Source organism: Peromyscus leucopus, chromosome 2, assembly GCF_004664715.2.
Source record: "Peromyscus leucopus breed LL Stock chromosome 2, UCI_PerLeu_2.1, whole genome shotgun sequence".
NCBI lineage: Eukaryota > Metazoa > Chordata > Mammalia > Rodentia > Cricetidae > Peromyscus > Peromyscus leucopus.
This window is the reverse complement of record NC_051064.1, coordinates 107962414-107977166: the sequence shown is the minus strand read 5'-3', so window position 1 is coordinate 107977166 and position 14753 is coordinate 107962414. Positions and strand designations below refer to the sequence as shown.

General features: G+C 41.4%; 1 protein-coding gene across 4 annotated transcripts in view; it reads right to left on the bottom strand.

The window, feature by feature from the left end:
• The window catches only part of Fyb2 (FYN binding protein 2), a 112811-nt gene that overhangs the window by 38050 nt on the left and 60008 nt on the right, over positions 1-14753 (bottom strand). For all 4 annotated transcript variants that reach the window (XM_028887938.2, XM_028887948.2, XM_037202761.1 and 1 more), the window contains exon 5: positions 5027-5127. In XM_028887938.2, coding sequence (XP_028743771.1) covers positions 5027-5127 — 101 coding nt within the window. The remainder of the gene's footprint in view (positions 1-5026; positions 5128-14753) is intronic.

The window sequence follows — 14753 nt, the reverse complement described above, 5'->3', positions numbered from 1 at the left end:
GAACAGCCTGAATCCTGTGATCCAAGACTGAGCTCTGTCATGGTAGACACTGTGTAAGCTATGACCCTAAGCTATTGGGTTTGTTTCAAGGGACAGAATCACTGATGGGAAAACAGACACCAATTACTGTATCCTCCCCTTCCTTCTGCTCCCTAGCCCCACCCCATCACTCCTTTAGAAAAGAAATTAGATTCCTCACTCTTGAGAGAAACATTAAATTAAATTTTATAAAAGGTGTGAGAATTAGGCTCCTGTTTGACGTTATTTTTTTAACCTATGGATACTTATATACTCTACCATGATTTGTTAGAAGGCTAGCTTCATTGGGTTGCTTCTCCATCTTCATAAAAGGGGAAACAGGAAAAGAATGGTTTTGTGCATTTATGCCTGCCCGTCTCTGGTTTCTCAGCTTCAGTCCGCCACACCGTGACTCTCCACCAAGGCCACGTGATCTTCGTCACTGAAGTTATCGGTCTTGCCATCAGGTGGCTGCTTCTGCCCACATTTTCTTTCTCAAAACTGTCTGCACCTATTTTAAGTCCCTCAGCATTTCCATGTAAATTTTAGAATAATCTTGTCTATAGCTACAGAACACCTTGCTGAGATATTTATAGGAACTGCCTTAAGCCTATGAGCCACTTGGGGAGAACTGGTGTGTGTGTGTGTGTGTGTGTGTGTGTGTGTGTGTGTGTGTTTACTGTCAGTTTTACTCTATTGGGTCTTCTAATCCACAAACACAATATGTCTTTTCACTCATTTGGATTAGATTTGATTTATTTAATCCAAATTTTATACCCTTTAACACTTAACTCTTACGCATGCTGTGACAAATTTAAGTCTACACATTTATCTTTTGGAAAGAAAACTTAAAATGTATTGTACTTTTCCAATCTTAGCACCCACGTGCACATTGGTAGTACACAAAAACACAATTGTTTATTAGTTCTTGGCGGTGGGGAGCGGGGGTTGTTGCTCTGATAGGTTCTTATAAACTCTTAGGAGTTCCTACAGATGAAGATGCTATCTTTCTTGCCTTTCATTTCCTCATTGCCCTCTCTCTGGCTAGAAACCTTAGCTCTCCTTTCATTGAGAGTAGTAGGTGAGGGCATTCTTGCCTTGTTTCGAGTTTTGGAAACTCTTTGGTAAAGAGCAGTGCCTTCTTTACCACCAAGTAACATGCTCTGCAGCCTTCCTGTGAACATCCTTTATCAAAGTGAGGGAGTGCCTCTTCCCTTATTTTTCCAAGAATCATTATGTTGTGAACAGGGTAGAATTTTGCCCAGTGTTCTTTCAGAATCTATTGTGTGATTTTACTGTTTCACTCTGTCACTGTGGTAGGTGACACTGATTTGTGGATACTGAGCTTTGTATCTCTGAAACAAACTGCACTTGATGATGCTTGCTGAATACTATTGCTAATATCCTGTTTTTACGGTCTTTATGACTACTCTTGGAAGATCAAGGCTTGCCGTGCTAACCTTTAGTTTTAGTGTCAGGCTTATGCTAACTTCATGAGACAAGCCAGGAACTAGTTGCCTCTATTTTTCTCAAAGATATTGCAAAGCACTGGTGTTAGCTCTTAAGAGTTTGCAAGCATGTTTCACTGAAATCACCTGGATGCAGACTTTCTTTGGGGAACTTGTATGAGGTATGGGTGCATGTATGTATGTATGTGCTCATGTATGCAATGTGTGTTGGAGGTATGCATGTGTGTATGTGTGTTTTCCTGTATGTGGACACACAAGTGTGTTGGAGGTGTGCATGTGCACTTGGAGGCCAGAGATTGCTATTGGGTATCATCCTTAACAGCTCTTCATTTTACTTTCTGAGGCACGTTCTCTCAGTGAACCCAGAGCTCACCGATTCTCGGAGATCCCTGCCTCTGCCTCCCAAATGCTGCAATTATAGGTAGAAGCCACATCTCCCAGCTTTCATCTATTCCTAGGAATTCAAACTGCGGTCTTTATACTTACATGGCAAGCTCTCTACCCTCAGAGCCAGGATCTTAGTCCCTATTTTGGGGAACTTTTCAAATTCCAACTTCAGGTTTTTCCTAAGGGTTACAGGGCAATTCAAATTATTTGGGGTGATCCGTGGTAGTCTGAACTTTTAAAGGGATTATTTCAGTTTTGACTAAGTTGCCAAATTCATGTCTGTACAGTGCTTCCTTAACCCTTAGTGCCCATGGATCTGTGAGGCTAACTCTGCTTTATTCCTGAGATTGTTAGTTTTCTTCATCAGTCTTGCTACAGATTTGTCAATTCCATTGATCTTAGTAAGGGGATGGGACATGTCACAGAAATCCTCCTGACTGTTGGCTATAGTTCCCTAGTTTCTCAAGTCTTACCTGGTCTATTCTCTATCCTAATCTACCACACAGTGTCCTACTGGCAGGGATAGCCTTGGCCACTTCCATCCCCTCCCCCCTGACTCTGCTGCTCCACGGTCATTTCTTAGTTGGACCAGGTCTCACTTCCTGAACCCTTTCTGACTCTTTATTCATCAGCCCTGGCCTACTTGGTGGCATTACTCCTCAAGTGCAGTGAAGGACTCTGTAGAAAAGCCCGAAGAGAGGCTTGGGTTAATAATTGCTCCTTTAGGTCCCTCAAGTGATGCCCCTGCAAGGCCCACCTTTGGAATTTGTGTCCAGGAGTGAATAAATGGAGATCTCCTGCCCAGCTTTCCACAGTCAATCCTCAGCTTTACCCACTAGAACAAGTAGCCCTGCATGTGTGAAACATCCATACACCCTCCCGTGAAGCCCAGCTTGTCAAGAGGAAGACGGATCAAGGGAGAATCCCTGACCAGGACCTTGGTGAGGCATTTCCGTAATGGTAGGTTCTGGGTAAGGGAGTCTCAGGGGTCCAGAGAAAAAAAGGTGTAGGCTCAGACTCAAGCTTCCCCTCAGCCCTGTGAGCCTTCAGTCTTATAGAAAGTCATTCAGTGGGATCCAGTCCACATGGGGCCCTAGCCTTTCTAGTCAAAGTGTGGTAGACAGACCAGCAGCACCACATGAAAGGTGAACTTGTTACAAATACAGGTTCCAAGGCCACATACCAGAATTGTGGAGCCAGAATCTGTATTTTAAGAAGATCCCAAGGATCAATGCAGACGTTAGAAAGTGAAAAGCCCTGCTCTATTCCTATGGCTAATATTCTACAAACCACATAGGCACATTGGTTTTTTTTCACAAGTGATCTGACTTATCCCATTTCAAATGTTATCAGGGCACAAGGACAACTGTCTGTCTTCCTAGACTTTTAGAACACCTCTGTAACAGGGTAGGCAATGAATGAAAAACAAAACAAAAAGCAAACAACAACAAAAATCCTACACCTATGGCAGACATTAATAATCAATTGCAAAACTTCCATCTCATGCCTGAATCTACCCTCTAAATTTTAAGTGTTCAAGGCAGCCTTTGCTGATAATAGACTTTGTCCAGTAGAATTTTCCAGTAGTTATTCAATTTCTCACTCTTAGAGAGTGAAATGTGTTGTGGAATATTATTTTAACTGTGTAAAGGTATGTTACATTTGTTTGTGCTGCATTTGTTTAATTATGTAAAGATGTGTTGCTGTTTCACCTTGCCTGCCTAAGGCACCTGATTGGTTTAATAAATAGCTGAACGGTCAATAGCTAGGCAGGAGAGGGATAGGTGGGGCTGGCAGGCAGAGAGAATAAATAGGAGAAGAAATCTAGGCCTGGGAGAAGAACAAGAGAAGGAGAAGAGGAGAGAATGAGGGAGATGCCCAGGGCAGCTAGGCAGCCACCAGCCAGCAGACATGAGAAACAGTGACAGTAAGATGCACAGAAAAAAAGTTAAAAAGCCTTGAGGCAAAAGGTGAAGAGAAACCGGTTGAATTTAAGTTAAAAGAGCTAGCCAGAAACAAGCCTAAGCTAGGCTAATCATTCATAACTAGTAAGTCTCCGTGTCATGACTTGGGAGCTGGTTGGTGAACCAAAAGAAAAAGCCTGCTACAGAAATGTCAATATATCTTCATGTTTTATGTCACGTACTTTCTAAGTATATATTCCAGAACAATGACTTCTTTCCTAGAACCTAAGTCTTCTTGTCTGTACAGCAATAATTGAGCCGGAAGACCTTCTGGAGCCTCCTTGAAGGAAGATAAGCTCCCCTGTGTAAGATGCAGCTTAGATTTATGGAAAGGGCATGGTGTGTCCAGACAGGCTTAGCCTGTTCTGCACTATTGCTCTACCACACGGTACTTGGGTCACTATGTACAGCTCAGCCTCTCTAGTCTTCAGTCTCTTGTCTCTTGTAGTGAGGGATGGAAGCATTCAATCTGCAGGTATCTGCACAGAAGAACTAGCAGTGAAATACAATCCATAGTGCTGGGTCTGTGAGTCCTGTTATTTATTGTAGCACTAATATTTATAGCTTCTGTAGAGAAGTGGATGATGCTGTTTGTAGAACAAAGACATTGAACCTTGCAGTAACGTTGCGTCTCAGCTTCTCATTCCTTTTCTCTGAGCATCTCCTTTGCACAAAATGTTCTGAGCATCACCAGAGGCTGGAGGATTTAGCTCTGGACTCAAGAGCTACTGTATAAATCCCCTTTTTAAATTAGATTGAACACAAAGTCTAATTCTCATGGTGTGTCATCTCATTTTCTACACACTAAGTAACTGCAAGAATGCTATGATAAGCGAGGTGAGATTTCCTTAAGAGAAGTGAGAAAAAATTGAATCACACTGCCTTGACTTTCTTCCTACACACCTACAAAGGGCAAAGCAGTTAAGATGATTAGAGATGAGAAGAAATGGCAGAAAGGAAGAGGGACACAGTAGGAGTCACTTATTAGGAGTCCAGATCAGTGCTGATGCCCAGCTGGACTGATACCTATTGTTAAGAGACAAGAGATGGGAGAGATAAAAAGGAAATAAGATGGCAGAGCAGAATGAATGTGAAATCTTAACATATCATTAGCTATAGGGAGAATACCATCCTGACACGTTCTTATTCTGCACAGGGTTATAATATTAATTGGCTTAGCAGACTTACCATCATCAGTTTCTCCTACAGCACACAGGTTAATGGAGTTGCCAGAATGACTCAGATATGAAATTGTTGTGTCATAATTATGTGATTCTTCCAACTCAGCCCTGAAAAGAATGGAGGAAGAAAAGGTTACTTGAACTAACACATTTCTTGACTCTGACCAGGGAAGCAGGCAGGCTAACTGCAGATCTTCACCTCTCCTCTGCTGCTCCAAGTCCAATCCCCCATCTCATCTCCAGCTGTGTAGCAGACCACCTGCTGCAGCCTCCCTTTCCTCCTTGCCTGCATTCCCAGGGGACTAAGCATATTGTGATGGAACATCTACTTCCCTCCTTCCTCAGTACCCCTTCCTAGAGTCATCCTCATTCCTAAGTGTCAGCTCCTAATACCTAAAACACATTTTATCTGGAACCCCCCCTCCCCGGTGGCCACGTCTAGCAGAATATCAGAAGAATTTCCTACCAGGGATCGCAGCCACCACACTCTCCTAAGAACCAGAGAAGGCAATAGGAACAAAATACCCGCCCAACAAACACAAGACCAGATATCAACACCTACAACTGCAGTCTTCCCAAACCTGAATGCCTAGAAGCCAGCATAAAAAACAAGCAAAAAAACCAAACCAAACCAAACAAACAATAACAGCTAGGACACTATGTCTCCACTGGAGGCCAACAACCCTACCACAGCAGGCCTTGAGTACCACAACATAGCTGAAGCACAAGACAAAGACATTAAGATAGCCTTTATGAATATGATAGAGGTTCTTAAAGAAGAAATGAATAAATCTCTTAAGGAAATCTGTGAAAAGACAAAGAGTAGAAAGAAATGAATAAAACAGTTCAAGACCTGAAAGTGGAAATAGAATCAACAAAGAAAACTGAGGGAAATCTGGAAATAAAAAATTCAGGACTTCAAATAGAAACCTCAGAGGCAAGCCTCAGGAACAGAACACAAGAGACAGAAGAGAAAATCTTAGGCATTGAAGACACAATAAAAGAAATTAATACCTCCGTCAAAGAGAATGTTAAATCTAAAAAAATCCTGCACAAAACATCCAGGAAATCTGGGACATTATGAAGAGACCAAACCTAAGAATAAAAGGAATAGAGGAAGGAAATAAAAAACACAGGTCAAAGGCCCAGAAAATATTTTTAACAAAACCATAGAAGAAAACGTCCCCCACTGAAAGGAAGAGATGTCTATCAAAGCACAAGAAGCTTACAGAGCACCAAATAGATTGGGTCAGAAAAGAAAGTCTCCTTGGAGCATAATAATCAAAACACTAAATGTACAGAACAAAGAAAGAATAATAAAAGCTGCAAGAGAAAAAGATCAAGTAACCTATAAAGGCAGACCTATTAAAATTACACCTGACTTCTCAATGGAGACTCAAAGCCAAAAGGGCCTGGGTAGATGTGTTGCAGACTCTACAATACTGCATCTGCCAGACCAGACTACTATACCCAGCAAAACTTTCAAACACAATTGGTGGAAAAAATAAGACATTCCATAATGAAAACCAAATTTAGCAATATCTATCTACAAATCCAGTGCTATGGAAGGTGCCAGAAGGAAAACTCCCACTTAAAGAGGTTAGCCACAGTCAAGAACACACAAGGAATAAATAATCCCAGACCTGTAGCTGAAGTTTTTCTGTGTCCCATCTGGCCCATGGTTAGGACAAATCTCTCTCACCTGCCAGTCCTGCAGCCGCTTGGACCCAAGTAAACACACAGAGGCTTATATTAATTAAAACTGCTCAGCCATTAGCTCAGGCCTACCACTGACTAGCTCTTATATTTAAACTAACCCATAATTCTTATTTATGTTTAGCCACATGGCTTGATACCTTTTCTCAATTCTGCCTTCACATCTTGCTTCCTCTGTGTCTGGCTGGCAACTCCTGACTCAGACTTCCTGTTCCCAGAACTCTCTTCTCTGTTTATCCTGCCTATACTATAGTTCCTGCCTGGCTACTGGCCAATCAGCGTTTTATTTATCAACCAAATCAGAGCAACACATTCACAGCATACAGAGCAATATCCACAGCACAGACCAGCAAATCAAAAGAAGGGAGACACACACACACACACACACACACACACACACACACACACACACACACGCACACACACATGCACACACCAGCAAAATAACAGTAATCAATAAACACTGTTTATTGATATCTCAATATCAATGGATGCAAACTAACAGTGTGGATGGAAAAACAGGATCCATCCTCTGTTGTATCCAAAAAACACACCTTAACATCAAGACTAGACATTACCTGAGGGTAAAAGGATGGAAGAAGATATTCTAAGCCTAAAACGTAAGCTGATGCCACCATTTTAATTATCTGACAAAATAGACTTCAAATCAAAACTAATCAGAAGAGATAGGGATGTGCACTACATACTCATCAAAGGAAAAATCCACCAAGAGGACATTGCAATTCTTAATATCCATGCACCAAACACAAGGGCACCCAAGTTCTTAAAGAAACACCACTACTTAAATCACAAATTGACTCTTGCACACTAATAGTGTAAGACTTTAATACCCCACTCTAACCAATAGACAGGCCATCTAGAAATCTGAAAACCACACAGAGAAATGCTGGAGCTAACTGGCATTATATACCAAATGGACCAAACAGATATTTAAAGAAAATTTCATCTAAACACAAAAGAAAACACTTTCTTCTCTACACCTTATAGAACATTCTCCAAATTTGACCACATACTTGGATACAAAGCAAGTCTTGGTAGATACAAGAAAATTGAAATGACACCCTGCATTCTATCTGACCACCGTGGATTAAAGCTGGATTTCAACAATAAAAATAACAGAAAGCTTATACACTCATGGAAACTTCACAACTCACTACTGAATAAAAATCTGGGTCAAGATAGAAATTAAGAAAGAAATTAAAGACTTTCTAGAATTTAGTGAAAATGAATACACAACATTCCCAAACTCATGGGACACAATGAAAGCGGTTCTAAAAGGCAACTTCATAGCACTAAGTGCCTACAGAAAAAAATGAAGAGATCTCAGGTTTTTTCCCCATCTCTAACCCAGAAGCTACCTCCAATTGATAATTACTTGCAAATGAAAATTTCGTTTTATCCATGGGAGTCTAACTAAGGAAACAAACTACTCTTAAGGGTGGCCCCATGCCCAGCAGTAGATGGCCAATAGAAAACATGGCATCAAAGGTTTCTTCTCTCACAATGTTGTGTCAGAGATTTTTTTTTCATTTTTTATGTTATTATTCTTATTTTATAATTATATATATATACATATGTATATGTATACATTTTTGACACTACAGGTGCTCTGCATATATATTATGGCTTCTAGTTTAGTGTTTTTATGGGATTCCGTCATGTGTGAATGAATGGGTCCCTGGTTCTTGTGCCTTCTCTTTGGCTCTTTTCTGTTTGTTTTGTCCTATTCTGATGTGTTAGTTTCTGTTTTATCTTATTTTATTTTATTATTATCCCTTAGATGCATGTTTGTTTTCCAAGGAGAGACAAGAAGGAGGTGGATCTGGATGGAGTGTAGTGGAGAAGAAGTGGGAGGAGTAGAGAGAAGGGAAACTGGAATCAGGATATATCATGTCAGAAAAATATTTTCAATTCAAGGAAAAATTAAAAAACACCATGTCTTCAAACACATTTAAAAGCTTTTTGTATGTTTTTCCTCATTAGAGAAATCACACTGGGCCATCTAGTGACTTACACAGATGCGGAAGGCACGCACCCTCCCCAAAGTACAGGGCCTCTCAATGAAATACCATCACGCAAAGCATTACAGAGAGCTCACAAAGTTCACACAGGAATCAGTAAGGCAGAATCCCAGTGCCAGGTGTAGTGAAGAAACCCACAATAAGAAACTCGGGTAAGAGCTGCTGCGACTCTCGGGAATCCTGAGGCCAGATAAAGAAAGTCTTCATGCTAGGCAGCAGGTTACTGTCTAAGTCAGGTCAAGCTTAGACACTTCTCACTGGGAAGCCAGAGCTGTGCAGACAGCATGAAGTCTATAGTGACAGATGCTGCCTGACCTATGATGGGTTCTAGAAATATCTGCACACTCTCCCCAGGAAATGAGCAAGAAAGCTTTCTCTCTGTGGCCACAGAGCTGGAATACTTAGCCAGAAGAAACCAGAAGTTTAAAACCCAGCACCAAGGACAGGTGTAGGGCCAGAATTCATTCATCCTCTATGTTGCAGAGATCAACACTGACCCTGGACTTGAACTCCTGAGTCTCCTTATATGAACTAGAGATTTCCTGAAAAGGCTGCATCTGTATTGAAGGACTGCAGATGAGCTAGATGGTTAGAGCTGTGCTCGTGGAGAGTTGGGATGTTACAGGTTGAAATCCAAAGTTATCTTTCTTGGATATCTATTAATTTTTCCCCCAGACTGGGTTTCTTTACATAGCCCTGGCTGTCCTAGAACTTGCTCTGTAGACCAGGCTGGCCTCGAACTCGAGAGATCCACCTGCCTTTGCCCCTCAGTGCTGGGATTAAAGGTGTGGACCACCACTGCCCAGCTATTTTTGTTTTAATTTTTAAATTACGTTTCTTTGTGTCTGTGTGTGAGAGAGAACACATATGTCACATCACATGAGTGGCCATGAAAAGATAAGTTACAGGAGCCGGTTCTCTCCTTCCACCATGTGGGACTCAGGGATCAGACTCTGGCCATCAGGTTTACAGGTGAGGATCCTTCCACCATATGGGACTCAGGGATCAGACTCTGGCCATCAGGTTTACAGGTGAGGATCCTTCCACCATATGGGACTCAGGGATCAGACTCTGGCCATCAGGTTTACAGGTGAGAATCCTTCCACCAAGTGGGACTCAGGGATCAGACTCTGACCATCAGGTTTACAGGTGAGGACCTTTACCTGTAGAGTCAGCTCCCCAGCCCCATAGTTCTCTCAAGAGCCATCTAGAACCCTCTTTTGTATGTGATCTAACATCACTTTGATTTATCAGGTAGAGACATTAGAAAGCAGTAACTTAGCAAACCACCAGTGTCTACCACTCCCAAAGCAAATACTGCTGCCATGCAGCATCTGAACCCTAGAGCACAGACTTCCTTGCTTCACTTTTACCCATAGTGTCCCCCTCAATGTACATGGCAAGTATATTGATTTGTGGCTTTCCTTTGTTCTGTGTCTATGAAAGTTTCATGTAACTGATTCCTTAGGGAAGAATGCCATTTTGGGGCAACTCACACCCACCTTCCTAGGCCATGCTCATTCACATGAGACTCATAGTAAACTATCTCTTACTCACTTAGGAGTGAGAGATGAGTTTGCATTACATTGTAAAGCAAATCTGGCATACCTGGATACAAATGTTCCATGTCCACAACATCTAAGCCTCCAAAGGAAGCAATCCTCACTTAAAAGAAGTTTATTGTCAAAAGCCGAAAATCACAGAATAATGCGAGCCATCACAGAACAGTCAGAAGAGGTGAGCAATAGGGCAGGTAAATTTACAACAGTGTGCCTGAAGTATTCGAAGACATTATGTGAATAATGGTAACTACTAGGTGAAAACAAGAGATTCCCCAAAAAGAAGACTCGACATACTTACAGACAAAGAAAGGAGTTATAGAAATCATAGAGACAATTTGTTTGTATGTGTGCATGTGTGTTCATGTGTATGTGGGTACACCTCTGTGTGCCTGAATGTGGAAGCCAGTGGTCAACCTTGGGCATCATTCCTCAGGTGTTATCTATGTTGCTCTTTGAGAAAGGGACTCTCACTTGGCCATGAATATAAGGGCTAGGTTGGCAGGCAAGAGATTTGCCTGTCATGAGATTACAAGTGTACCATCATGGCTGGTTATTTTACGTGGTTTGGGGGCAGGAGGGTTGAACTGGTCTCTGTGCTTACAAGGCGAGCACTTTGCTGGACTGAGCCATTTCTGCAACCCATAACTATAATTCCTGAGATGAATAAAGAAAACTAAAGTGGGGTACAATGCCGGCCGGCATAGAAGCTGCCTTCATGTGACTCAGTTAAGGATAAGAGTGAGTTTAAGAAAGAACAGACCCTATTTCGAACAGAGTGTTAGAAAAAATAAAAAATAACATGTCTTCAAACACATTTAAAGGGTATCAGATCCCTTGGACCTGAAGTTCCAGGCAGGTGTTAGCTGACTGACATGTGTGCTGTGAACAGAACTCAGTCCTCTGGGAGAGCAGCAAGTGCTCTTAACCTTGGGCCATCTCTTTCTTTTCGAGTCTTTATTTGCATATTCTCTATAATGTCTTTAAAGAAACAGGACTAGTTCCATTTTGCCAAAAAAGGAAAATTATCAATTCTAATGCTTTGGTAACTTTTTCTTTCCTATTTTTCTTCATCCCTCCTGTAGGAGATAATTGAGAAGAACTTTGCTAAATTAGAGGATGCACTGTGTATCTCATGCTCTGATGCCTTAATGATCTCATCAGATACACAGGAAATTAACCTCATTAATAAGAAACAGTTTGTGGAGGAATTCTGGATATCTAATCAATTCCTGGCACAAATTTTGACAGAAATGAGTAAGTGTCTGAATTTAGATGATTACAAAGGAATTTAACCTCTTCTTCTAAGAAGAAGAGGATGGGGAGGAGAAAGAGGAAGAGAAGGAGGGAGAATAGAAAGAGCAGGAAGAGGAGGAGGAAGAGGAGGAAGGAGAAGAGGAGGAGGAAGAGCAGAAGGAGGAAGAGGAGGAGGGACAAGAGAAAGAGCAAGAAGAGGAGGAAGAAGAAGAGAAAGAGGAGGAAGAGAAGGAGGAGGAAGAGGAGGAAGAGCAGTGGCAGCATCTTTCAGATCAATTTATAAGGACTATTTACAGGTCTACTCTTGGGAAAGAGATATTGTGGATGATACTTAAATTCCCTTTCTTGCTAAGAATGTCTTTTCTTTCTTTTTCTAGGACATTGGAGCTAGATCTAAGATCCACCTCAATTTTATACAATGTGGATCAATATAAAGAACTTGAATAAGTAAGAACTAATATAATTCAATTTATTTATCTCCACATTTATGAAAAATGCTTCCAGAATGGTAGAAACATGGAGAGGATGCACGGTGGCTGGGCCAGGAGTATGGCTGCAGATGGAGGGAACTGAACCCTCGCCCTCATCAAATGCCATTTCGAAAGCACTAGACAAACCTCTCCAACTTCCATTTTCTACTCTGCAAAATATCAATGATGGAATATACTTTGAAGTTATAGAGTGGTTATTGAATGAAATATTTTCCCTCTGCATAAGGGTGCCACAAAAGCATGCTAGTAATATTATATTGGTAACATTATATTTTAAAAGCTGTTTGGAAGTGTCTTGCAAAGTTCTTTTATTACAGACATAACATTCAATTTCACACTTTCTTATGGTGAAGCTCTAATAATTTAAATTCAGCATCATAAAACTTTAATATTTATTAATGATGCCTTTATCATGATTAACTTTTCTCCAAGAAGCAACAATAGCTTCTTACCTGCGATGTGAGTGTTAAAGATGGCTTAAGAAAATAGAATTTTCTGGATTTTGTTTGGAGCCCTGGAATCTTATCTTTGAAATGGGCTCTGGATCTGAACAGAGATCTCAAAAGAAAAAATAAAACTGATAATGAGCTATCTTGGCAGAGCACTCTGACCAGGGAAGCAGGTAGGCTACCTCCAGAGCATCCCCTCTCCCTCCTGTCTTACCCAAGTCTCATAATCAGCTCTGTAGCAGACCATCTGCTGTGGCCTCACCTCCCTCTCTATCCTTGCCCCCAGTCTCCAGTGGATCACACAAATCAACTTCCCCAACTTTCCTCTCCACTGATCTTGTTATCCAGATGGTGTTCTGTGGTAACCCGCCTGACAATCCCGATGGAGAAACAAGTTGGTCAGTGAAGCAGGTGGGTGAGCTTCATATCTTTACTCTCCCTCTACTTCTCCAAATCTAGTCCCCAAGTGTCATCCCAAGCTCTGTAGCAGACTATCTACGTGGCGACTCCTCATTCTCTGCTTCCTTTACCAGGGAACTAAGCAGAGCCTGGTGGAACACCCTGCTCTCTTCCCTCCTGTGGACCCTAACAGCCACACTCTTCCTAGTCCACCCCCATTCCTAATGTCAGCTCCCAATACCTAGAAACACATTTTGCCTGGAATCCCCAGTGGCCACACCTAGGCCAGTCTCAAAAGATTTCCCTGCCAGGCAACGTACACTATCCTAACAAGAAGAGGAGCACAACAGAAACCAATAGAAAAATACCCAACTAACAAAGAGAAACTCAAATATCGGCACCTAGAATTACAATCATCCCTAGCCCAGATGTCTAGATGCCAGCATTAAAAAAAAAATTAACAGCCAGGACACTATGTCTCCACTAGAGCCCATCAACCCTACCACAGCAGGCCCTGAGATTACAACACAGCTGAAACACAAGACAAAGGCAGCCTTCCTGACTGTAACAGACGTACTTAGAGAGGAAACGAGTCCCTTAAAGAAATCTATGAAAACACAGTGGAGGGAAGTGAAGAAAGCAGTTCAAGACCTAAAAGTAGAAATAGAATCAACAAGGAAAACTGGGAGAAATCTGGGAATGAAAAATTTAGGACCTCAAATAGGAACCTCAGAGGCAAGCCTCACCAGCAGAGTACAAGAGACAGAGAAGAAAATCTCAGGCATTGAAGACATGACCGAAGAAATGGACACCTCTAACAAAGAGAATGTTAAATCTGAAAAAATCCTGGCACAAAACATCCAGGCAATCTGGGACAATATGAAGAGACCAAATCTAAGAATAATAGGAATAGAGGAAGGAGGAGAAACACGGGTCAAAGGCCCAGAAAATATTTTCAACAATATCATAGAAGAAAATTTCCCCAACCTAAAGAAGGAGATGGTTATTAAGGTACGAGAAGCATACAGAACACCAAGTAGATTGGACCAGAAAAGACAGTCTCCTTGACACATAATAATCAAAACACTAAACAAAGAGAACAAAGAAAGAATATTAAAAACTACAAAGGAAAAGATCAAGTGACATATAAAGGCAGACCTATTAGAATTATAGATCCAATATATACTGATTAGACTTCTCAGTGGAGACTCTAAAAGCCAGAAGGGCCTCAATAGATGTTCTACAAACAAAAAGACCATAGAAACCAGCCTAGACTTCTATACCCAGGAAAACTCTCAATCACAATAGATTGAGAAAATAAGACATCCCATGTTAAAAACCAAATTTAAGCAACATCTATAAATCCAGTCCTATGGAAGGTTCTAGAATGAAAGCTTCAACCTAAAGAGGTTAACCACAGTTAAGAACACACAAGGAATAAATAAATAATCCCAGACCAGCAAATCAAGAGGGGAAGCATAGCACTAGCCCCACCACCACCACTACCACCACCACTACCACCACCACCACATAACAGGAATAAAAAAAAAAACATTGATAATTGTCAACATCAATGATCTCAATTCCCCAGTTTAAAACACACACACACACACACACACACACACACACACACACACACACACACAGTATGGTTAGGAAAACAGGATCCATCCTTCAGTCACATCTAAGAAACACACTTTTTTTTTTTTTTTTTTTTTTTTTGGTTTTTCGAGACAGGGTTTCTCTGTGTAGCTTTGCGCCTTTCCTGGGACTCACTTGGTAGCCCAGGCTGGCCTCGAACTCACAGAGATCCGCCTGGCT